This window comes from Carya illinoinensis, chromosome 8, assembly GCF_018687715.1.
Source record: "Carya illinoinensis cultivar Pawnee chromosome 8, C.illinoinensisPawnee_v1, whole genome shotgun sequence".
NCBI lineage: Eukaryota > Viridiplantae > Streptophyta > Magnoliopsida > Fagales > Juglandaceae > Carya > Carya illinoinensis.
The window spans coordinates 34,397,631-34,423,514 of NC_056759.1; the positions used below are offsets into that span (position 1 = coordinate 34,397,631).

Genomic DNA, 25,884 nt, shown 5'->3' on the forward strand with positions numbered 1-25,884 from the left:
TTTGTAACAACGAATTTTACTACAATCAATGCTGGGTAATAATGGGTGGTCAAGGTAAGTACAAGATAATACAAAAATAATTTTGGGAAAAGTGATGACAGATTGCCTTCGAATCTGATTACTTGCGAGCTGCCATAGTTGCATACTAAAATAATGTGATACCAAACAACCCCAATACAACTTGCTTCAAAAAGATGTAATGGGAAAGGGACAAAAACATATTTGTGGCCTCGTTACAAGTAATTTTATTATCCTCCATTGGTATAAATTCCTAGCAAATTTTACTCAACGCAGGTTATATCAAAAGTTCACTCAATCCTTGTGTGATGAGTATGCATCAACTGGAAGAAACTTTGCATATCGATCCGCCTTCGCTTCAGTTCTGTGGTCATACCACTCGACCACTGCAGCACCAGCTAATGCAGCTAGTGTGAGAGCCTGTGCATGTAACCTAAAATTGAAGGTAAAGGAGAGGAGCAGTTAGCCAATGGGTCTAAAATGAAAGGTATTAAGAGGGAAATAAAACTAGGAAAAATATATAAGTCAGGTTTCAGCCAAAGCTAGGATACAAGGAATGGAAGAAAAGCAGATTCTACATGCAATGTGCACATTTGAAACCAGGTTTGATGAATGTTAAGCTGTTCACTACCAAGAAGATGACAGCAAGAGATTCTTTGACACAAGTACAAAGTCAAAAGGGAGTAGAATTTGCTTTAAAGAATTAAATCTTCTCTCTTCCCACCTTGCTACTTTCTAATTTTTATTTTGGAGGAAAGAATGATAAATCCATTTGGGTTATCTTGAGCATTATCTCAATTCTCAACCATAGCCTTAAAAACGATTCTTGAATGGGCTGTTACATATCATTCTAGCATCCATTTCCTTGTGCTGCAAAACTAAACTACCATAAACTTTGCAATGTGGTTTCTGTCTATAAAGGATCCCTAACAACGAGGGGTAAAATTTAGAAATGAGGAAGCTCTAGAAATTAAGCCAAAAAGAACAATATTACTAAAAAATATTTACATATATATATATATATATATATACATATGATGTAAATTAGTAAAACTAAGACTTCCTATACAATTTAAGTTCCTGTTGAAAAATTTAATGTTTGCTTCACAGCGTACCCTGTTAAATAAGTTCCATCAATGTCATGGAACAGCAGTAAGCCCAATGGATTTTGAATTTCGTGATATGTAAGAATTTTACCATGAGAAGAAAAAGAAAGAGAACATGTTAGTACACTGAGACCAGAGGATGGAGAGAAGGCTTAAATGTTTTGAAGATTTTTAGTACATAAGAATTTAACCTTTATTGTTACAGACTGAAATTTAAAAAATTTTCATTTTTCACTGTCAAAAAAGTTTCTCATTTTTCTGATAAGAGAATTTTGAGTCAAAAGCTTCCATTCTTTTGCAAAATAGTTTGCACTCAAAACACCTTGGAAAATTCTTGCGGTGGAAGGGTTTCCTATGAAATTTACATATTCTTCAGCCCTAATTGTCACTAATTTGCATTGATTTACTTCTACAAAAAAATAAAAAATAAAAAATAAATCATAGTTTGATCCAATCCTTCTTGCCAAAAACATTATTATTATTATTATTATTATTATTATTATTATTATTATTATTATTATTATTTTATGTGAGGATCCTCTCCAAGGCAGGGTCCTTCAAACCCACCCCTACAGAGCAAACCCCGGTCCCGTGCACCACACCCTCAAAAGTTTTCCTACACGGAACTAGTTAAATCGCTGGCTTTTCACCCGAAGGTGTGGCCCCAAAGGATTGTTTGTACCCATGAGGTGTTGAATCTTGGACCTTGAAGGGAGTGATACCCCAATACCAAGGTATTCATCACTTGGGCCAACCCCTTGACCTTCGAGCTATGGCAATTTGCAGAAGCAAAGACAGTAATAGGAGCTAAAAAATGAGGAGGACCTCCAAGGGTATTATTTAAGGCATGACAGAAGGTACAACGCCATACCTTCTGTATTGAATCTATGGAATGGCCTCAATTGTATTGAATCTATAACAGGATTTGTCTGCTTAGAGTAGGCTTTTCTCAATTGGACAAAAACAGGAAGCACATTTGAAACTAAAGTTCACCTCAGCTTTCTTACGCAAAGTTTGTGTCCATAAAATGCCAAAAAGGTACATACAATTGTAAAACTTAAATATCACTGGTTTCTCGTTACTATTGCTAACAAGCCAGGGGAAAGAGAGAGAAGATATAGATTTAAAAGCCTGAGTTCTCCTCTTGCCTCTGCTAAAATTAAATTATAATAGCAACACAATCATATATTCTATAAGGATTTGCTTATTTCGGTTCATTCGTCCCAACCCCTCCCCCCCAAAAAATAGATAATCGACAATGTACATGAGTTTTTCCTCCCCAAACTCCCTCATCAGCAAATCAAAATGATTTTTTTTTTTTTTTCCGAATGGAATATAGTTATATGATTAATTTACCCCAGCGACACATTTCAAAGGTACAAACAAACAACAAACATATCTTCGCTCACAATTAAGAAATTACCCTACAAACGAATACCTAGCAGAACAGCCAAAACTTACCTAGCGTGAATGATCTTGACGCTGGTTTTCATATTTGGTTGAGACCAGTTGTACGCAATCGAACCCGCAAGTCCGCTAAGCCACAGAGAACCTTTTTCCAATATAAACAAATGAAAATTCCAAATAAAAACCCAGAACAATAATAGAATATAGTTCATGTATCAATCAAAACAAAAGATACCCTTCTCCTATATTAAACAAATTCAACTAATGATAAAAACAGGAAACAAGTTCAGACGTTTTGTGTTTCAGAATCGAAGATACATAAATCTTAACCACAAACCCACGTGAGAAAACATCCCGGAAACTAGAGAGTAAATACACGATAACAAGACTGAATCGAGGAAAATGAAGAAGGGAAATACCAACAGTTCGAAGCTTATGCTCGACGACCCATTCCCTCATAGATTCGAGTTTGCTCTTAGATTCCGCCATATCCGAGAGAAAGATGGAAACTTTGCAGAAAGAAACAATGAAATGGCCGTTTGCCTTGCAAGGAATTAATACGCGAGAGCGAGACGGAGGAAAAAGCGAAATTGTAAGCTTTGGACGCGGTGAGCAAGTTATATACGCGTGTAATAGAATCCAACAACCTGTTTGGCTCCAGCCAATAGAGTCAGAAACATGGCATGACAAGGCATAGGAAGAACGTTGTGTATTAAAAGTATAATTCGCTATTTTTATAACAATTTCTTCTTCTGACATTCGAAAAAATTTATATGATTTTTGAAGGTGGGCCCAGTCAGACCCCAACAAGCTGTGTTGCGTTTTAGGCCACGTGAAAGGTGGCTGCTGGTTGCCCCTCAGCCGCCCTTCACAGATTTCTCAACTTTAGGTCCATGGACAATTTGACCAAGAACCCCTAGAGCCCTTGACTAATGATAAAGAAGTAATTCTATGTACGCAAATAAATCTTTTTTTTTGTTTTTTTTAATCTCAAGAAACCTTCATTTCGTTACACTACAGATATGATATATAAGAAGGAGGCAGAGTTTCCTAACAAACGTCCAAAGTAATAAATAATAGTGCATAATAATGAAAAAAAAAATTATTTAAGACCAATTTTTTAATTTCTATTTATGTCCTACAAGAAAACGCCGTCTTATAAAAAAACAGAAAATTATTCGCGTAAAAGCAAACAATGATGTTGGGTTTATATATATATTTTTTTTAAAAAAAAATTGAGCAGTATTTGCATACAAATCTTTTAAAAAGAGAATAAGATTTATTATTAAAAAATTAACTTTTTTTATGTGAGTTTATATTTATTTTATTTTTTTAAAATTGTGTAATATTTGTATACTTTACGATTGTAAATATTATTTTTTATGATACAAAGAGGTTTTTATTTTACAAAACAAAAATCATTGCATTTTAATTTAAAAATATTTTATAGCCTTAAAATATTGTAAAAATTGGGAAATGACTTATATAGTCTTGGAGTATGCAACTTCGTGCACTCATTTTGAAAAAAATAGATAAATATAAAATCTATATAATAAAAAAAATATTATTTTTAACAGTAAATCGAATGTACAAGACTTTCATATTCTATAATTATATCTAGTATTATTTAAACAAATATAGTTTTAAAGTACGTGAGCGTCACAAACTACTTTTAAAAAAATTAGAGCCAAGTATTAAAAAAATGAAGTTTTATGTGAATTTCATATTTTTTCAATCTATTTAAAGGGAAAAAGCAAGACTTGTATATTCTAAAACTGTAGAAATAATTTCCTTTCATCTCTGTTAAGTATTTTTTTTTTTAATATATTCATGGGTGCCCGGGCCAGCTTACTCGCACCTCGACTAATCACATGGGGCCCTGAAGTCAAACGATCAGGTAAACCTCCAGTGACCCTGAAAGAATTTGAACTGGTGACTATTGGAAAGCAAACACAAGACCTGATCAACTGAACTACCCTGCAGGGTTTCTTTTAAATATTATTAAATGATGGGTATATAAATAAAATATAACAAACAAATTTTTAATTATGTATTAGCACCCCCAAGAGGTTGGCAGAAGTGGTAAAGGACTTGGTCTTGGGGTATAACTCTTCTCAAGGTCCAATGTTCAACACTTCATGGGTACAAACAATCTTTTAGGGTGACACATATGGGTAAAAAGCTAACAATTTAACCAGTTTCTTGTAGGAAAAGTTCTGAAGGTGTGGTGCATGAAATCGGAGTTTACTCTGCAGGAGTGGGTCCGAAGAGCTCTCCCTTGAAGAGGTTCCCAACATAAAAAATAAACAAATAAAAGCATAAAATGAGCAATACACATAATTATGTAACAATTGATCAGACCTGTTAACATTTTCCTCTCGCTTGCTCCTGCTTGCTCTCTCCCTCTGAAACTCAGACCCATTTTATTCTCGTCTTCACCAGGCAGAGGGGTTTTGGAGCTTAGGCTCCGACCACCTCCTACCCTAGCTAGCCCTAGTGGTGTTCTTGTGACGCCCCCAAATTCTGTTTGGGATCGGACAGACATTTGAAGCGTCGAGACATGCAACACAAGGTTACCTGCCCCCGTTCATGACATATAAGATGCAATATTCCTAACATGCATCTAACAATATGCAATATTCGCAGCGGATAAATTTTTTCTTCAGCAATACTATGCACCAAATTGAAAATATCCCAAATGCTTAAAACATACTTCATACATAAAAATCCATTGAACAACTAAGATCACAACACTAGTCCAAAATGGTTATGATCCAAAAAGTAGTAGAGATGCAACTCAATCGTACAAGTAGTAACTTACGTTAATTACTATATCAACATTTATGTCGCACCGTCACTTAGTCAACTGTATCTAGTTGATCAGCTCCTGATTCTCCTTCAAGTCCTGTAACAAGATCTACCATTCGGGGGGAATGGTAGTTGGGACTACCAAAGTGAGATTTGATTACAAATCTCAGTAAGTTAACAAAAAACTTCCACACAAGCTAATGATGCATGGATGTCAGTAAAAGCATAAATGCATAATCAAATTCATAAGAAATTAAAGCATAATTTGGAGTACAACATAGCATAATTGACATAACTTAAATTGAAACATGAACTGAACTTGACTTGCAACTTGACTTAGCATGAACTTGCTCTGAAACTTGAATTAACATGAAAATACATACTCCACAGTTGTTGTGGCCCCATGTATTCTACACAAACTTGACTTAACATGAAAAATACATACTCCACAGTTGTTGTGGCCCCATGTATTCTATACAAACTTGACTTAACATGAAAAATACATACTCCACAGTTGTTGTGGCCCCATGTATTCTATGTGTAAATACATACTCCACAGTTGTTGTGGCCCCATGCATTCTACACATCACAATGCAGTTAAATACATACTCCACAGTTGTTGTGGCCCCATGTATTCTACATAAACTTGACTTAACATTAAAAATACATACTCCACAGTTGTTGTGGCCCCATGTATTCTATGTGTAAATACATACTCCACAGTTGTTGTGGCCCCATGTATTCTACACAAACTTGACTTAACATGAAAAATACATACTCCACAGTTGTTGTGGCCCCATGTATTCTACACATCATAATGTACTCAAGATGAAATGTGACTGGAATACGAAAGGACTGAAGTCCTGACGTAACATAACGTGACTTGAACATAACTTAGAATACATGACCAACTTGAGATAGAAACATTTCGTAACATGGCATAACATATAATAGACAACATATTTAACATGACATACTTGCAACAGTGAATATTACATGACTTGACTTACATGTAATAGATGACATACTTAGCATGACGTACTTGTAATGTACAGTAATACATAACAGAATATATTATGTAACAGATAAAAATTGATGACAGAATAAATTCTGTATAATAGACAATTACATGATAACTTGACATGGCATGACACATATGATAACATACATACATACACTGTAGTTCTTTTACTTAGCATACATACACAGTAGACTGCTAGTAAGTTAAAAGCTAACTTACCTCGATCTCCGCGTTTCTTATAAAACCTCAAGCGCGATCACGAGGAACTGTAATTAGTGATTCTAAAAGTTAGTACTAAATCACTAATAATTTGAAATATGGAAAAATACTAACTTAAAGAGTAAAATTTCCATTTTACTTTCTATATGTAGGAAAATGACCGTTTTACCCATAACTTAAGGATTTTGCATACTAACTCCAAAAGTCACCAAAATTTACATGCCTCATGTAAATTTTATCCTCAACTCAAATATCAATTTAGAAAAATTTAAAACTAATCACAACTATTAAAACTCCATAGGGCCGAAATTCTCATATGCTATTTCTATTGATTTTTGTTTCCAACTTGTTTTGATCAACCTTTTGATCTATGACTTATAAATATGTGATCTTCAAACCAAACCATCACATGGTTTAAAAAGATGTCCTAAAACATATATAAGCTTCTAATTCAAGATCACATGGTTAAAAATTAACCAAAACATAAATTTAGCCAAGAACATCCACACTTTGGCTTATCTGAATATCTCTTTGTATAAAATTTCATATATTTGAAACTAACATCAAATATCTTCAAAATAATAATATAACATGTATATAAGATGCTTAGGATCCTCCAATAAAATTATCAAAGTCATTAGAATAGGTTTAGACCACCAAAGAGTTAAACTTTCTCAAAATAGAAACTGTTTTTCTTCTTCCAGTTTCTAAGTTTCTAAATCTAAGCAAATATTTCATCAAAACCTTCAATCATGCAAAAATCCTCAACCAATAGTCATATATACATGTTAACAATACTCCATAAAAATTTCGGACCAATATCTATCCATTAGCTTGGTCAAAAACTCCAAACTATAACATATTCTCCAGTTTATCTCCCAGAATGACCTTTCTATAGTTTACATAATATTTTACTGACCAAATGATCTTCAAATGGGGCAAATAAGATATCCATGTAAACTAGACTCAAAAAGGAACAACTTATATGAAGGAGACTTTATGATAAAACACTTACAACAGCTTCGAAATGGGCATGCAAAAGAACTCATAAAAGCTGTCCGAGAGAGAATGTTTGATATTCTTTTAAAGAAACGTGTAAATGAAGATAAGTTCGTGGGTGATGGCTGGAGATGCTTATGGAAGAGATAAGGGAGATGATAAGGCTGGAGTTGAGAGTTGAGTGTGGTTTTCTCCTACCCAAAATATCTATAAAATATTATCTCAAAATATTCTATCCAATAATATCTATAAAAATCAGCTCAATATATTTTCCAAATGTGGAGTAGACTTGGAAGAGTAAGGTGGCTAAAATATTTCTATATGTATTTTAAATCTCTATTCTTAAGATATTTTCCAAATGTGTATTTTGCTTAGGTGTCATGATCTTACACCTTGATTTCCTTCACAATTCCATCTAATGGTTTCTCTTTGTGCCAAGTACCTAATACTATTCATTATGTGTGGTTAAGATCTTGCCAAGTGTCTAAATAAAATATCGATATCCTAATTTGGACATTTCACACTGTGATTTTGAAAACACAGCGTTTAGTACGTTTACCGAGATTACTATTCACTCCAAAAATAAACGTAATAAACTTAGTACTGAAAAATCCTAAATATTCAATTAAGCCTAGTGGTGTAGACTATAATGTATTCTGACACTTCTAATTATCTCAAATAATTAAAATCGCATTTCTGGCACCATAGTGAGTGATAACACTAACTATGTTGACAGGCTAAAACCTATGCGATTAGTCGATTCGTGTAAACTTACGGAATTTTCACGAGATTCCTAAAGTCAATAGAAATTCCTTAATTGAATTTCTAGCGGGCTGTTACAATCTCCCCTCCTAAAAAAAAAATTTCGTCCTCGAAATCAAATTAAATAAGAAATAGAAATTTAATAAGGAGGTGTTGCTTACCAACCTACTGTCTATCCCGTATATATTTGCCTTTGAGATTATGTCATTCCTTAACTCTCTTACTTTAATCTACAATTAGATTATACTTCTTTGCACAAGGTTGGCCAAGTTGTAACGACATACTCTCCAAACCTAAAACTTTAAGTAAATAATCTTCCGAAACTCTTCTTTAGAAAAGCATAGGTGATATACTTTAAATGTTCTTGTAAATACCATAGTTAGTAAAGAATTCATCAAAATTAAACCGTTAACCTCTCTCTTTTTAACAAAATCGGTGGCACTCTGTTTTAGACCAGACAACTCTGATCCGCGTGATTTTTATAGGTCTTCTGTAGTTGTCAGGCGCCGCATAGCTACGACACTACTTTGTTCTTCTGTAATTGTCAGGCACCGCAGCGATGATACTACATTGCTCTTGTCTCTTGTAGAGAAATGATTCACGAGAGGTGATTCGTCATAATTTTCTCTATAAAAGAATTATTCAGTTCATCTTCTTTCTCATCTCATCTTCTTCACTTTTCTGAAATTAATCTGCATTCTTATTCTGCAATCTCTTTCTGCTTACTCACTTTGCAATGGCTCAGCAATCTTCTCATTGCCAAAACATGAGGTATTCTGCACCTCGTTCCCCAGTTGTTTCTGCTTCTTCCATAGGTGCTATTATGCAATCAAATAATGATCTGACTAATAAGTCAGAAAATGAACTTATCTACGAGCTTGTGAGTCTCGGTACTCGATACTCATCAGCCATTGCCGCATATTCTCAGAGACTGCAATCCAGGACTGGTGGGGTTGACAAACTCCACGAGAGTATTTCTCTGCTTCAGAGGCTTCTTATGGAATCCAACATGAAGATAGAAGCAGTAAAGAGAGAGAACAGAGATTTAAAATCTTTGCTTAACTCTTCTTTTCGAGTGGCTACTCCTTTAGATAGGAGAGGCATGCAGATTTTTGAAGAGCAAGAACGTTTAAAGATTGAGGCAAAGAGCCTCAAATTTCTGTAATTTTGCTTTATGATAATAAAATAATACTTCACAAATATTCATATTTGTGTTTCTATCTTCTGGTATACGTTTTATGTACTCCATTTTATTTCTTTCAGGGATTTTCATATATATGACATGATCCAATGACTCATATAAATATGCATTTAATCATGCATATCCAAACTCTCAGTAATCTTTAAGTTAATAAAAATCTCAAGGAGTTCTACTGGTCTAGGACTAACTTACTTCTTTATAATCGCAACAATCAGTCATCTTCCCAGGTGGTACTTTGATAACTGACCAGTTAATAACTTAAAGTTGAAACTTTCTCTCTTATGATTGTCATAACTCTTCTATCCATCATAAGTTATCAATTATTCTAACTTTAAATGATTTGTTCCTAATGTTCACATAAATCCTCAAGACCAATATTTTACTCTCCATATAATAGCCTTCAAAAGAAGATCGATCTATGTATCCATAAAGATAGTGTTTTGCCAGAAATCAGTTACTGGCGGCGTGGTAATACTATTATCATAAATGAATCCTACTAAGGCTAAAGCTTCTCCTAATCAAATTACTCTTCCAAACACAATTTCTATCGTATTTTTAGAATCAAAACAATTCTCCAAATATGTGGAATACCATTCATCAATCCTACATATCCTTTCTCATATTACTAAAATGTATTCTATATCTACATTGGTATGAACAATAATACTTCTAATGAAAATTTTTTACTCTTACCACTAGAGTAACAATTCAACTTCCAAGCTGAATTCTCAAGCACCACAATTAATAGAAACAATGACTCGTTTGAATCAAACAATGTACAATTTACCAACCCCAATGACTTGACCTACTCCAAAATAACAATAATGCAATACTACCATCAATTGCAATCAGATCAACGTTAACTATGTTTACCTCAACTAATCCTTCATCCATCGGGAAATTCTGATCCTCTTGATTATTATCTCCATTAGGATTCCGGGGTATTCTATCACGAGTCATGTGTCCCTTCTTGAAACACACGAGTATATGTATAAAAACCACATACTACCTTTCATACCTTAAGAAATTCAAGCCTAATGTTTGGTGCATTTCCTAAGGACATGTGGATTTACTGCCCAGAGACGTATTGCTCTGATACCACCCTGTGACGCCCCCAAATTCTGTTTGGGATCGGACAGACATTTGAAGCGTCGAGACATGCAACACAAGGTTACCTGCCCCCGTTCATGACATATAAGATGCAATATTCCTAACATGCATCTAACAATATGCAATATTCGCAGCGGATAAATTTTTTCTTCAGCAATACTATGCACCAAATTGAAAATATCCCAAATGCTTAAAACATACTTCATACATAAAAATCCATTGAACAACTAAGATCACAACACTAGTCCAAAATGGTTATGATCCAAAAAGTAGTAGAGATGCAACTCAATCGTACAAGTAGTAACTTACGTTAATTACTATATCAACATTTATGTCGCACCGTCACTTAGTCAACTGTATCTAGTTGATCAGCTCCTGATTCTCCTTCAGGTCCTGTAACAAGATCTACCATTCGGGGGGAATGGTAGTTGGGACTACCAAAGTGAGATTTGATTACAAATCTCAGTAAGTTAACAAAAAACTTCCACACAAGCTAATGATGCATGGATGTCAGTAAAAGCATAAATGCATAATCAAATTCATAAGAAATTAAAGCATAATTTGGAGTACAACATAGCATAATTGACATAACTTAAATTGAAACATGAACTGAACTTGACTTGCAACTTGACTTAGCATGAACTTGCTCTGAAACTTGAATTAACATGAAAATACATACTCCACAGTTGTTGTGGCCCCATGTATTCTACACAAACTTGACTTAACATGAAAAATACATACTCCACAGTTGTTGTGGCCCCATGTATTCTATACAAACTTGACTTAACATGAAAAATACATACTCCACAGTTGTTGTGGCCCCATGTATTCTATGTGTAAATACATACTCCACAGTTGTTGTGGCCCCATGCATTCTACACATCACAATGCAGTTAAATACATACTCCATAGTTGTTGTGGCCCCATGTATTCTACATAAACTTGACTTAACATTAAAAATACATACTCCACAGTTGTTGTGGCCCCATGTATTCTATGTGTAAATACATACTCCACAGTTGTTGTGGCCCCATGTATTCTACACAAACTTGACTTAACATGAAAAATACATATTCCACAGTTGTTGTGGCCCCATGTATTTTACGCATCACATTTGTAGTTAAATACATACTCCACAGTTGTTTTGGCCCCATGTATTCTACACATCATAATGTACTCAAGATGAAATGTGACTGGAATACGAAAGGACTGAAGTCCTGACGTAACATAACGTGACTTGAACATAACTTAGAATACATGACCAACTTGAGATAGAAACATTTCGTAACATGGCATAACATATAATAGACAACATATTTAACATGACATACTTGCAACAGTGAATATTACATGACTTGACTTACATGTAATAGATGACATACTTAGCATGACGTACTTGTAATGTACAGTAATACATAACAGAATATATTATGTAACAGATAAAAATTGATGACAGAATAAATTCTGTATAATAGACAATTACATGATAACTTGACATGGCATGACACATATGATAACATACATACATACACTGTAGTTCTTTTACTTAGCATACATACACAGTAGACTGCTAGTAAGTTAAAAGCTAACTTACCTCGATCTCCGCGTTTCTTATAAAACCTCAAGCGCGATCACGAGGAACTGTAATTAGTGATTCTAAAAGTTAGTACTAAATCACTAATAATTTGAAATATGGAAAAATACTAACTTAAAGAGTAAAATTTCCATTTTACTTTCTATATGTAGGAAAATGACCGTTTTACCCATAACTTAAGGATTTTGCATACTAACTCCAAAAGTCACCAAAATTTACATGCCTCATGTAAATTTTATCCTCAACTCAAATATCAATTTAGAAAAATTTAAAACTAATCACAACTATTAAAACTCCATAGGGCCGAAATTCTCATATGCTATTTCTATTGATTTTTGTTTCCAACTTGTTTTGATCAACCTTTTGATCTATGACTTATAAATATGTGATCTTCAAACCAAACCATCACATGGTTTAAAAAGATGTCCTAAAACATATATAAGCTTCTAATTCAAGATCACATGGTTAAAAATTAACCAAAACATAAATTTAGCCAAGAACATCCACACTTTGGCTTATCTGAATATCTCTTTGTATAAAATTTCATATATTTGAAACTAACATCAAATATCTTCAAAACAATAATATAACATGTATATAAGATGCTTAGGATCCTCCAATAAAATTATCAAAGTCATTAGAATAGGTTTAGACCACCAAAGAGTTAAACTTTCTCAAAATAGAAACTGTTTTTCTTCTTCCAGTTTCTAAGTTTCTAAATCTAAGCAAATATTTCATCAAAACCTTCAATCATGCAAAAATCCTCAACCAATAGTCATATATACATGTTAACAATACTCCATAAAAATTTCGGACCAATATCTATCCATTAGCTTGGTCAAAAACTCCAAACTATAACATATTCTCCAGTTTATCTCCCAGAATGACCTTTCTATAGTTTACACAATATTTTACTGACCAAATGATCTTCAAATGGGGCAAATAAGATATCCATGTAAACTAGACTCAAAAAGGAACAACTTATATGAAGGAGACTTTATGATAAAACACTTACAACAGCTTCGAAATGGGCATGCAAAAGAACTCCTAAAAGCTGTCCGAGAGAGAATGTTTGATATTCTTTTAAAGAAACGTGTAAATGAAGATAAGTTCGTGGGTGATGGCTGGAGATGCTTATGGAAGAGATAAGGGAGATGATAAGGCTGGAGTTGAGAGTTGAGTGTGGTTTTCTCCTACCCAAAATATCTATAAAATATTATCTCAAAATATTCTATCCAATAATATCTATAAAAATCAGCTCAATATATTTTCCAAATGTGGAGTAGACTTGGAAGAGTAAGGTGGCTAAAATATTTCTATATGTATTTTAAATCTCTATTCTTAAGATATTTTCCAAATGTGTATTTTGCTTAGGTGTCATGATCTCACACCTTGATTTCCTTCACAATTCCATCTAATGGTTTCTCTTTGTGCCAAGTACCTAATACTATTCATTATGTGTGGTTAAGATCTTGCCAAGTGTCTAAATAAAATATCGATATCCTAATTTGGACATTTCACACTGTGATTTTGAAAACACAGCGTTTAGTACGTTTACCGAGATTACTATTCACTCCAAAAATAAACGTAATAAACTTAGTACTGAAAAATCCTAAATATTCAATTAAGCCTAGTGGTGTAGACTATAATGTATTCTGACACTTCTAATTATCTCAAATAATTAAAATCGCATTTCTGGCACCATAGTGAGTGATAACACTAACTATGTTGACAGGCTAAAACCTATGCGATTAGTCGATTCGTGTAAACTTACGGAATTTTCACGAGATTCCTAAAGTCAATAGAAATTCCTTAATTGAATTTCTAGCGGGCTGTTACAGTTCTTATGCCTTTTAGTTTTTCCTCTAGTGCTTTTACGTTGTTTTCCATCCTCAGCGTTGACCTAAGACGATCTCTTGTTTTCTAGCATCCTCCGACCAACACGTGATGCTGATTCAGCCCGTCCGGTTGCCGATATATTTGTTCGTGAAAGAAATATCTGCTTCTGCTTAGCACGTTCGACACAAGCGCGGCCTCTATTGTGCACGTTTTCAACGCGTTGCCGTGTCCTGGATTGGCTTTGGCTGCCACACGTGGCCCCATCGGCTTCAGAGGCCTCTGCTCCTCCGGAGCTGTCCGTTCATCTACCTCCTCAAATGTGTGCATGACTTACACCCACCACCACTGCCTGTGTTGGCCATTCGTCGGCGATTCAACTTAGTGTCAGGCTGCTGCCCTATATTACCGCTTTTCCTAACTCGTGATCTTGTTAGAGGGGTTGAGAACCTCTCCAAAAATCATCTCAACACGATAAGTGATAGTGCACCTGCCACTTTCACCGCTTCTAGTAAAGGTACTGCCGTCTACAACGATGGTTCTATTGTTCGCTTTATTGCGAACACTCTAATTCTGTCTTTTTAAAAGACGGAGTCCTCATGTAGGACATGGGTAGAGTCTAAAAAATTGGTTTCAAATAAACATTTTTTTTTCTTTTTTCACCACTATATAATGTTATTTATCATTTTGGGGTGTTTGTTGGGAACCTCACCCCTCCGCTTGTATCATGTTTTTAGTTTAATGTTATTGACTTGCTTAGGAAAAAAAAAAAATTGACTAGACCCGCTAATTAGGACTTATTATATATTGTATTAAATTCTTGTACGATCTTTAAGTACATTGCTTAACAACGTAAACCTTCTGACATATGTGATTGAATTCTATCTTTTGTTTTATTTTTACACTTAGCGTTCGTCATGATAGGATCTGAACAAAGCCGATCAGTTGACTCCAGGGCTAAATACTCTTGATTATAATTATTTTAGTGCTACTTTGTGAAATGTCCTTGGTGAACGCTGGGACGCCTAACTACATGACTATAGGCAGCTACATACATGTTACTCGTAAAATCTGCAAGGGTTGTTCTCTCCCTTGAACTATTGGCATTCTAAATTCTGCTCAATTTCACATGAAATGGGACCCTCCCGTCACAATGTCAGAAAAAACAAATAAACTATTCAAACGTAAAACTCAGATACAAGACGACTGACGCCCATGGAAAGTTGGGCCGAATAATGCATATCCCATAAATTGTCCAGCACAAACTGATCTCTTTATACAAGTTTCCATTACACATGTAACTCCACCAGTGATCGCAAAGGAATTAAGGCAATGTTTTATGGACATAAATAAGAAACCCATTAACCAGCAATACCGGAAATTCCAAGGAATCGGATAATGGGTCACTCAAACTGACCAAATCCTATTTTTGCCACCCAACATGTGATCTTATTTTCTATCCGCAAAGGCAGACAAACTAGAGGAATCCAAAGTCCATCACACCACCATGTGGCCAGCCAAAAATATGGTTTTTGGGGCCACTCCAAATTATCTCGAGTCTGCCAGGTCCTGACAGAATTCAAGCATGATATATCGTTTCTCAAGCATACATAATTTTTGGTTTCGGCATAATAGTGGTAGTTTGCTTCACCGGAAAAGGATAAAGCAATAACATTTATGACCGATTTTGTGCAGATGTCCTCTCGGATCCATGCCTTTGGCGGAAACTGTTGGACCTAGTATCTGGCCCGCCAGCAGCCTGCTGATATGTCCCCCAACCGGAGTCTCTGTCGACCTGGCTCAAAGGGAATGAAGCCAAACGATCTCTTTCCCATGAATGGAACCGATTTGACAAAGGATTTTCTGCTTCTTGAAAGTTGCGACCTGATGAACCTGGCGGGACAAGATAGAAGCCACCAGTTTGGTCAGATGACGAAGCCGTTGGCCCTACTTGAGCCAACCCGCCTCTGTGGCTGCTGGATCGTCGGGTGCCAGGATGGACGGGTATACGTACGGATGTTGAATTCCTCGGTTGTTGTTGCTGATAGTACGCCTGGAGAGCTTGGACTCTATCGCGGGTTCGGGCATTACTGCCTGGGTAAGGAGGAATCATTGAAGAAGCCACTGAGCTCCCTGGTCTACCAGCAGAACTGCAAAAAATTAAGTGCTTTTGCTGTCCATGATACAATTATTTAAATTAAAAAATAAGTGGAAAAAGTTGCAGTACTCATTCCTTTATAAAACCGTCAACCAACAGATGTTATTAGACTGGAGGCTTTACCAAAAATGACCGGAAGCTACAAACCTGTTAAGAATCGCATGCAATTCATCACCAGCCCATTTCCTAAGTTCCCAAACGACTTGTAACCACAAGAAAATATGACTTATTTTTCTTTCTAATTCACTTGCCAGTTGCCATAGAAACTAGGGGTACAGATATGCCACATTTAATAGCTATTGACGTGCTGAGCCCAAAAAGAAGAAATAACAGAAAAGTATGCTGCCAACAATGTCCCCACATGATAAAGACATACCTATGACCAACGAGGAACGGGTGCATAAAACCTGGTCTTTGCATGTCAGAGCTGGTCCTTGCTGACCTTTGAGTAACGGGCAGGATGGAAGGTTGATCAGAAGCAGCAATACGATTATTGGTGCTAGGGAAGGGAGAGGAATGGTGATCCCAACTGTGATAAGGAAGATCCATGGCAGGAAAAGCATAAGAAGTCTGTATCTCACTAGGTATAGATGGGCCCCAAAGATTGTTTAAGTTCGAAGCCTCTGTAACTGTTCCGTTGGAATTTGAGGATGATGGATGGATCGGTCCAAAGTAAGCAATATATGGGCATGGATGAGTAGCAGACGATACAGTTGTATGTTCGGCGAAGATTGCATGTTGTCCCAGTAGATCATGATCTAATTATAATCTCATCATTCAGTCATAAATGAACTCCTAGACAAAAAATTTAAACAGGATTGCAGCAAAAGAAGAAAAATCTTACATGCACTTGACGAAAATTCCCCTTCCCTGAAACAAACGGTTAAAAAATTAATACCATGGGGAAGTAGGAAGTGCCACTTGAATAAAAGAGAACCCAAGAGGAAGGAAAAGCCAAAGAAAAGAAAAACAACTCAGCAGAATATATAAGAAAACATACGGCAAAGGGCTTTTCTTGACTAGGGAAAAATAACAATTCAGCTCAACATCCCAAAATTTGTAAACACCAACAAAGCCTCACTCTTTTTTCAATGAGAAAGCAGATACAAACACTAGGGGATAGGATAAGATAATTTTTTGAATCCAAATAATAGAAGAATCCATATAAATTAGAAGTGAATAAGAATTGTAAGCCTTCCATATGCTATTGGGTGACTAAATGGAAGAGATTTGAAAATTTGCAATACAATTTATTATTAAACTTCAACATTGCTTAACGATTACAACAAAATCTGAACCACTAATGAGTCTTCCTTACATAAAAGTAACTGAAAACTACAAAAGTTGAACATAAGATCTAATTTGAGTAACAAAATTCCTCTGTCTGAAAAGGGTGATCTTTTGGCACTAAATCTTGCGAAACAACTTAATCATGCACAAAAGATCTTAACCAGTAAACCCCAAGGGGTTGGCCTAAGTGGTGAAGGCCTTGGTCTTGGGGTCTCATTCCCTTCAAGGTCCAAGGTTCAACACCTCATGGGTGCAAACAATCCTTTGGGGCCACACCTCCTGGTGAAAAGCCAGCGATTTAACCAGTTCCGTGTAGGGAAACTTCCGAGGGTGCGGTGCACGGGACCGGGGTTTATTCTGCAGGGGTGGGTCCAAAGGGCCCTGCCTTGGAGAGGTTCCCCGACATAAAAAAAAAAAAAAAAAAAAAAAAAAAAAAAAAAAAAAAAAAAAAAAAAAAAGAAGAAGAAGAAGAAGAAGAAGAAGAAGAAGAAGATCTTAACCAGTAGAAATAGCTTAGTAAAGATTGCACCTCCAGCCCACATGCCAAGGAATGAGAAACTCCGAGCAGGCTATAACGATAAAGGGATAGTTCAAGGAATGTTTGCTGAAATAGCTTAAACAGTAGAAATAGATTAGTGAAGATTGCACCTCCAGCCCACATGCCAAGGAATGAAAAACTCCGAGCAGGATATAAGACAAAGGAATAGTTCAAGGAATATTTGTTGATAGACAGGCTCCTTTTCTATCACATGACATTAATAGTGATTCCACCTCTCCTAATCCTTTACTTCTGCCAGATTGGTGAAACTATTTCCTCCTCTGCCATGCAATGCACCTCTCTCTTTCTCAGTGGACTTTCTAATCTTAAAAAGTCACATAAAAGGTTTCCTTAGTAAAAATAAGAAAATTATCAAACATTGACAAGCATGTGGGACTGCAGACATTCTGAGGAGAGAGGGTGGGGACCTAACCATATTTTCAGTATAGATATTAAAGCATAAAATAAATTGGATAAGCTGTAACTCATGAGTTAATACTTACTCAAATGATGAAGGAAGTCGCGTTAAGCTACCAAATGGACACCAGTGAACCCCAAATGACTACAAAAAGAATTTAGACAATGAAGTAAAATTTAGCATAATATAGTTAAACAATCTCTTTGGCTACATCAATATTTTTATTTATTATCCACATGCACACTTCACTTCATACATGGCCAGTCAAAAATGTGAGTCAATATATGTAAAATGGAGAAATTCAAACAGACGCACAATGATAGTTATCTAAGCAACAAATTATGTCATGAAGAGATACGCTGCATAAAGATGATATTAGTGGAAGTCTTTCTCTCTTTACCATTTCAGAGTAGCTTAGATCGTAAAGATCTTCATCATGGGTCCAATCGTCCATACTAAACTCAGGAAAAGAACGAGAGCCATTAGCATAAAGCCACTGGCCTTTCTCAATCTTCCTACAATTAGGACACTGCATTGCACCCTTTGTATTGAATGCTGAACCAATGCAATCTGAAAAAGAATCACAAGAGGATAATCATAAGCAAAAGAAAAAGACAACATACAAGAAATGCTAACAGCTTACTGGCAAGATGTAAACTAAAAGACCAGCCATCAAAAAGCACAACATACAAGTTAAGGCACCAATAAGCAATGGAAGCATAATAGTACCGCTGCCCTTAAAAGAAGCATGTATCAATTAGTTTAAAATATGAAGGACATTACAAATTCAGAGCAAGTGCCAGATAGAGACACTATTGAGAAAGAATATGACATTTGGGGAATGGCTAAAGAGATGGAGTCCTTGTTGCCCTTCAAACTGCAACAGATGCACGGTTTATGCATTACTCTTAAGTTTAATCCAAGCGACTTATAAAAGGACACACTGCACAAGAAGTGAATCTCACTAGCACACAGATGTACTTGCAGTATAGGATTAGATATGATTCACTGTGACAATCTTGTAAGCAATTATTGCCCACATTGTAGTATTGACGTCCTAATATAATATAAATTTAAGATTGACACTTGATGTACCCATGGATAACATTAGCCATATCTGCGTTATAATCCCAAAAAGACTAGTCAATATAAGCTTCCATATAATCAGCTGAATTTCACCTAGTAAGTAGCTGAATCGAGATTTAGCACTGACTACTTTTTATAACCAACCCATTCGATGTGGGTTATTCATACTCCCAAGCACTAGCCACATCTAACACTATAACAAAAAGAAAAACGAGTCAAATTGAAACTTCCCTAGAATCACTTATAACCAATTTCACCTACCAAGTAACCAATGTGGTACTTAGCACCCATGACAATTAGCCAATTTAAGACTTTCATAAAATCACTTGTAAAGCGCAATTTCATCTTGTAAGTAGCCAATGTGGGATTTAGCAACTATGACTAAGGTTACAACTTACCCACTCTATGTGGGTTATTCATCTTTTTAAATTGGGACTAGGGTATTACACTTGAAGATTATATACCCCTTCTATAGATATGAAAATGAGGTTTTAGCTTGAACGCATGTAGCAGCATTTGAAGAACTTATCTTACTATTTATTGTAGCTTCTCTCTGTATTGTTAGCTTTTTGTAGTGGTTTAACAATTGGAGAGATCCATTTTCCAAGATGTTTGTAAATTCTCAAAAAGTGTACTGGATGTTGATGGATTGCACTTATGCTTCGTGAATTTGGTTATGGAGAATGCAGAAATTGAGAAGCTCTCTCTTACAGAGGAAATTTTGTGGAGGCAAAAATCCTGGATCATTTGGTTGAAGAAAGGCAATAATTGTATGAAATTCTTCTATAAAATGGCAAACTCTCATCGTATATTCAATGCTATTGAAGCTCTTTAAGATGGTGAGAATGTTCAATCTGATATTGGGGAGATTAAAGAACACATTGTGAGTTGTTATAAGAAGCTTTTTAGGGAAGAACACTCATGGAGACCAAAGCTAGATGGTCTGGTGTTTGAGCCCATTGATCAATTGAGTGCAGATTGGTTGGAGAGAACTTTCGAGGAAGAAGAAGTCCTTGATGTGGTAAATGGCATGTCTAAGGACAAGGCTCCGGGTCCGGATGGTTTCTCCATGGCTTTTTTCCAAGCATGTTGGGACATCATGAAGGATGACATTATGAAAGTTTTTGGTGAATTCCACTAATTCCTGAAATTTGAGAAAAGTATCAATACTAGTTTCATTGCTCTCATTCCTAAAAAGGCGGGTGCAGCGGAGATGAGGGATTTTCACCCCCATTAGCTTGGTGAATGGAGCGTATAAAATCATTGCCAAAGTGTTAGCCAATCATATTAGTGTGGTTATGGACAAGATTATATCAAAGTCTCAAAATGCATTTGTGAGGGGAAGACAAATTCTTTACTCGGTTCTAATTGCAAATGAATGCTTGGATAGCAGATTAAGAATGGGTAAATCTGGAGTTTTAGTTATATTGGACATGGAAAAGGCTTTTTTGATCATGTCAATTGGGAATTTTTTCTTTACATTCTCAGGAGATTTGGTTTTGGCGAGAAATGGTGTTCATAGATTAAACATTGTATTTCGAAGGCCAGATTTTCGATATTAGTGCATGGCAATCCGATTGGCTTTTTTAATAGCTCTCAGAGTTTGAGGCAAGGAGACCCCTTATCTCCTTTTCTTTTTGTAATAGTGATGAATGCATTGAGTCGTATGCTTGAAGCGGCTGTTGAAGGAAGAATTCTGTCAGGTTTTGTGGTCGGTGATGAGACTCGGGATGGTATTTCAGTATCACATTTGCTTTTTCCAGATGATACTTTGATTTTATGTGATAAGAATCAGGATCACCTTCATGTTTTGAGAGCCCTACTGTTATGTTTTGAATCTGTTTCTGGATTAAGAATTAATCTTTCTAAGTCTGAAATTGTTCCAGTGGGGATGGTAAGAAATATAATGGATCTGGCCAATATTTTGGGTTGTAAGGTAGCTTCATTACCTATGAGATACCTTGGACTACCTTTGGGTGCTCCTCACAAATCAGTCTCTATTTGGGATGGGGTGATTGAGAATATTAGGAGGAGGTTAGCTGGCCGGAAAAAGATATAACTGTCTAAAGGGGGAAGAGTTACCCTCATTAAGAACACATTGACTAACCTTCCCACTTATTTCCTTTCTCTCTTTCCTTTACCACTGGGGTTGCTAAAAGAATTGAGAGGATTTATAGGAATTTCCTGTGGGATGGTAATGCGGAGGATAGAAAGTTTCATTTGGTGAGTTGGAATAAGATTTGTCTTCTGGTTTCTTAGGGTGGGTTGGGTGTGTGAAACTTAAGACTTTTCAATAAAACTCTCCTTGGGAAATAGCTTTGGAGGTATCTTAATGAGAATAACACATTTTGGAGAAATATTGTGGATGCTAAACATGGGAGTATGTGGGGGAGTTGGTGTATGAATGAAGTAAGAGGGATGTTTGGGGTGGATTTGTGGAAGTCTATTTGGTTGGGATGGGGGGACGTTGTCAAGAATACTAAATTCAAGGTGGGGGATGGGGCAGAGGTCTATTTATGGCATGACACTTGGTGTGGGGATTCACCTCTTAAGGCTGATTTCCCTAATCTCTTCAGGATTGCTAGAGATAAAGGGGCTGCTGTGGCTGATTCCTATCATTCGTCTAACAATATGATTTGCTAGAATGTGGAATTTACTAGAGATGTGCAGGATTGGGAAGTATGTGAAGTGTCAGAATTTTTAGGAAGATTATATGAGATGAAGCTTGATCAAAACAGGGAGGACAGTTTGTTGTGGGCGCATACAGTTAATTCCAGATTTTCAGTGAGTTCTTTTTACAAGGTATTAACCAGTCATGGGGTCAAAGATTATCCATGGAAAAGTATTTGGAAAGCCAAGGTAGTAAGGTTACTTTCTTCTGCTGGCTGGTATCTCTTGGGAAAATACTAACCATTGCCAACTTGAGGAAGAGATGTTTTCAGGTGGTTGAATGGTGTTTTATGTGTAAGAAGGATGGAAAATCTATTGATCATCTTTTTCTCCATTGTGAGGAGGCGACATTGTTGTGGAATGAGATTTTTGTAAAGGTTAACATTTTTTGGGTGATGCCTATGCATGTGGTGGATCTCTTTGCTTGCTGGCCAGATTTTGCGGGGAGAAGTAATAACACTGCTGTGATGAAGATGATCGCCCTGTGCTTACTTTGGTGTTTATGGTTAAAAAGGAATGGGAGGTGCTTTGAGAACTGTGAACATTCCATAGGGAAACTTAGGCAGTTCTTCGTTAGTATTTTAAACTATTGGATGAAGAATCTTGTAAGGAACGGGAATGGTTGTAAGGGTTTGTTTTAGTTAAATTCTGCTTTAGCTTGTAAGTAGGTGTTTCTCATTTGTATACGTCCTGTGTACTTGGGTTATGCCTATTTACTTGGAATAAAATTTCTCTTATTAATTAGGTGTTTCCTCTTATATACTTCCTGTATACTTGGGCTATGCCTATTCTATTAATAAATTTTATCAATAACCTTAAAAAAAAAAATGATATAAAAAAATTTGGCTCGTGACATTGTGGTCACCATTGGGGAGGAAGCTAGAAATGTAATTTAGGAGGGGCTAGATCTAAGATTTAGGTAGAGTGTAACATCCCAAGTAATGTGAGATCCCATATACCACCTATCTTATCCTCTTATCATATGGGGTATCAGAATCTCCCCTCTTAAATTTCCGACGTCCTAGTCAGGCCCATCCATCGTAGGTGGCATGGCTCAAGTCCCACATTTCCAATTGGGATAGGCTGTTATACCATTTGTAACGCCCCAATGGAAGACTCAAACCACTTGGCCTATACTCCAAAAGAACTAGTCAATGATACAATTGGAGCCCTATTGAAACATTATAAAGAGCAAGAATTTCTCATTCCCAATGTGGGATCCCATACACCACCTACCTTATCATCTAATTATATAGGGTATCACACGAGGCCAGATCTAAGTAATTGATAATTTTTTTTTTATAATAGATCTAAATACTTGATTTATGTTTCAAAATTCAAATTATTGCACAAAAGCATGCATGTTTTGTATTATATTACTCTTATAAAAAAATTATCATATAACCTAAAGCACATGTAAAAAGGATTCATTTAAGTTTTTAGATCGCATGTTAAAACAAAGTCAATTACACTAATTGAACTTGATACTTGTTCCATGAATAGAAGCTATTAATCTCATGAATTTCCATGTGTACTTGGGCTATACCTAATTGCTTAATTTACTTAAAAAATTTTTTACTTATTAAAAAAATAATCTAATGAATAACTCATAGAGCAATAGCCAAAAAAAATATAATTAAAGAGTGCACAAAGAAAGAAAAACATTAAACTCAATTATACCTTTACAAAATATAAGTCAATCCTTTTTTTTATTTGGCATTGAGTGTCCAAGAATAGCGTCCTAACTAACCCCATGGGTGCATAGGCCCTTAGCAAGGAGCTATATAAGTCAATATTAAGAAACAAAAAAGACATTTTACAAAATCTAGAATTTAGAAGTACCCAAATTCAAATAATTTTTAGTAAAAATTGCAAAATTCAAGCTAATACATACGATAACAAAAATATATATATATATATATATTTATAATTCATATGAAACAAAGGTTGTAATTATAACCAAAAAAAAAATATTATTTATATTTATATGAAACAAATGTAGTAATTTTTGTTTTTGATAAAGAAGTAAAATTTTTCTTCTTTATCATTACTTTCAGTTTATAGAAACTTAACTATAGAAAATACCCCCTTTAAGTGCTGGTTCTTCCATATTTAGATATGGAGATAGATCCAGATAGATATCTATATCTTTCTATTGATGGATAGATATTGAGAAATACTTTCCTTCTTCATATTTTCTTTTTTAAATTTGTAAAAACCTATATATATATATAACGAGTTTCAAAATTTTTTTAAATAAATGAAAAATCCTTGCGCCCCCAATCCCTCCTTGAGTTCATCCATGGTTGCCATAATAATGCAACTTCTATAAATTTGGCTGGTGCATGCAAAACCTATTACAAACTTTGCTCCTTTGGGCAACCGCCTACAGATTTTGATGGGTTGAGTTTACATAGTTTTCTTTGTATCTTTTTCTGTTTCTAATTACGTGTTCTTCTTGTACAGGTCATGAGTACTTGGGCTATGCCTTCTGGTTTTCTAAAAATAAAACTTTCTATTACTTATCAAAGTACCCTCTAACACGATGAAAAATCACAAACGTAAACATGTAAAATCCACACCAAAATGTTGAGTGCATCAAGTCATACAACTAGAATAGACCACATTATGACAATACACCACATGGTTCCCAATTAACATCTATCTATCTTATTTATATAACAACAGCTTCATAATACTTGATCGATTTCTCAGACAATGCACAGAAAATAAATAAACGTGAAGTTCTATAATCTCCAGCTTCTCATGCTATGAAACCCAACAAAACAAAAGCTCCAACTGAACATGCAGTAACTAGTAAGCTCATTAAAATAGATTTAAACTTCATCTTCAGTTTTTCGTGAGTTATTTGTCTTCGAAAATTAACAAAAGCACGAATTCAACCTAGCCTCAAACAGATTACGAATAGAAATTACAATCCCAAATCCAGCCAAAACCGCACCCAGATCTCAACAACTACAAGCCCAAATATAAATTTCAAATTCCGCACAAAACAATTCCAGGAATCCCCACCAAATCCAAAACTATCCGGGAAAGGAAAACACTCACTCACCGAGATGGAATTGATGGCCGCATTGAAGCTTCGCCCAAGATCTATCCCCTACATCGGCCACAATCTCGAGGCAAATCGAGCACGAGACCGACACAAAACCTTTGCCTCCGTTTACACCACCACCGTCTTCGGCGCCATCTTCAACCACCACGACATCGTCGTTCCCAAGCCCCATAAAACAACCTTAATCACCAAAGCAGCACCGTTCTGATCAGAAAAGGAAACGACACGGCAAGAATCTATTACTCGAACGAATGTTTTAGCGCAGAGATAGACGATTGTTAGGGATGTGAGAAGAAAAAACCACTCTATTGAACGAATGAACGTTTCTCCCTCGTACTTTGTTTTCTCTCTGTCTATGGGCTTCTCTCTCTAAATTCGGATAGTTAGATTTGGGTTGGGTTGGTGTTAGGGACGGGGTAATAACCGCTGTCTTAACGAAGGAAACGGACGGTTGAGATCGATATGAGAGAGTATGGGCGGTTTGATTAAAGTTGACCACTTGTTCCCTTAATTGTTTTTTAATTCAATTATTGTTGGGCTGAGCTAAGCTTTTGTTTTTATTTCGTT

The 25,884-nt window shown here is 35.6% G+C and overlaps 2 protein-coding genes across 2 annotated transcripts; both read right to left on the minus strand.

The window, feature by feature from the left end:
- Window positions 1-3,228, minus strand: LOC122317936. The gene is made up of 3 exons (XM_043135021.1): window positions 2,951-3,228; window positions 2,586-2,676; window positions 1-451 (listed from the first exon to the last, which is right to left on the minus strand). Exons 1-3 carry the CDS (start codon window positions 3,018-3,020, stop codon window positions 313-315), a joined length of 300 nt encoding a protein of 99 aa, XP_042990955.1. The 5' UTR covers window positions 3,021-3,228; the 3' UTR covers window positions 1-312.
- A 12,060-nt stretch (window positions 3,229-15,288) lies between these two features.
- On the minus strand, window positions 15,289-25,726 carry LOC122318653 (E3 ubiquitin-protein ligase RFI2-like). Its single transcript, XM_043136211.1, has 6 exons — window positions 25,315-25,726; window positions 18,886-19,055; window positions 18,571-18,629; window positions 17,084-17,109; window positions 16,616-16,997; window positions 15,289-16,231 (listed from the first exon to the last, which is right to left on the minus strand). Exons 1-6 carry the CDS (start codon window positions 25,487-25,489, stop codon window positions 15,757-15,759), a joined length of 1,287 nt encoding a protein of 428 aa, XP_042992145.1. The 5' UTR covers window positions 25,490-25,726; the 3' UTR covers window positions 15,289-15,756.
- Window positions 25,727-25,884: the final 158 nt, after the last annotated feature.

Coding starts and splice junctions, on each gene's coding strand:
- LOC122318653 (XM_043136211.1), bottom strand. CDS start 25,489: ATGGGGCTTGGGAACGACGATGTCGTGGTGGTTGAAGATGGCGCCGAA. Junction 18,630..18,885: donor ATCTAAGCTACTCTGAAATG/GTAAAGAGAGAA, acceptor TTCTTTTTGTAG/TCATTTGGGGTTCACTGGTG. Junction 17,110..18,570: donor CGACTTCCTTCATCATTTGA/GTAAGTATTAAC, acceptor CGTTTGTTTCAG/GGAAGGGGAATTTTCGTCAA.
- LOC122317936 (XM_043135021.1), bottom strand. CDS start 3,020: ATGGCGGAATCTAAGAGCAAACTCGAATCTATGAGGGAATGGGTCGTC. Junction 2,677..2,950: donor GCATAAGCTTCGAACTGTTG/GTATTTCCCTTC, acceptor TATTGGAAAAAG/GTTCTCTGTGGCTTAGCGGA. Junction 452..2,585: donor GTCAAGATCATTCACGCTAG/GTAAGTTTTGGC, acceptor CTTCAATTTTAG/GTTACATGCACAGGCTCTCA.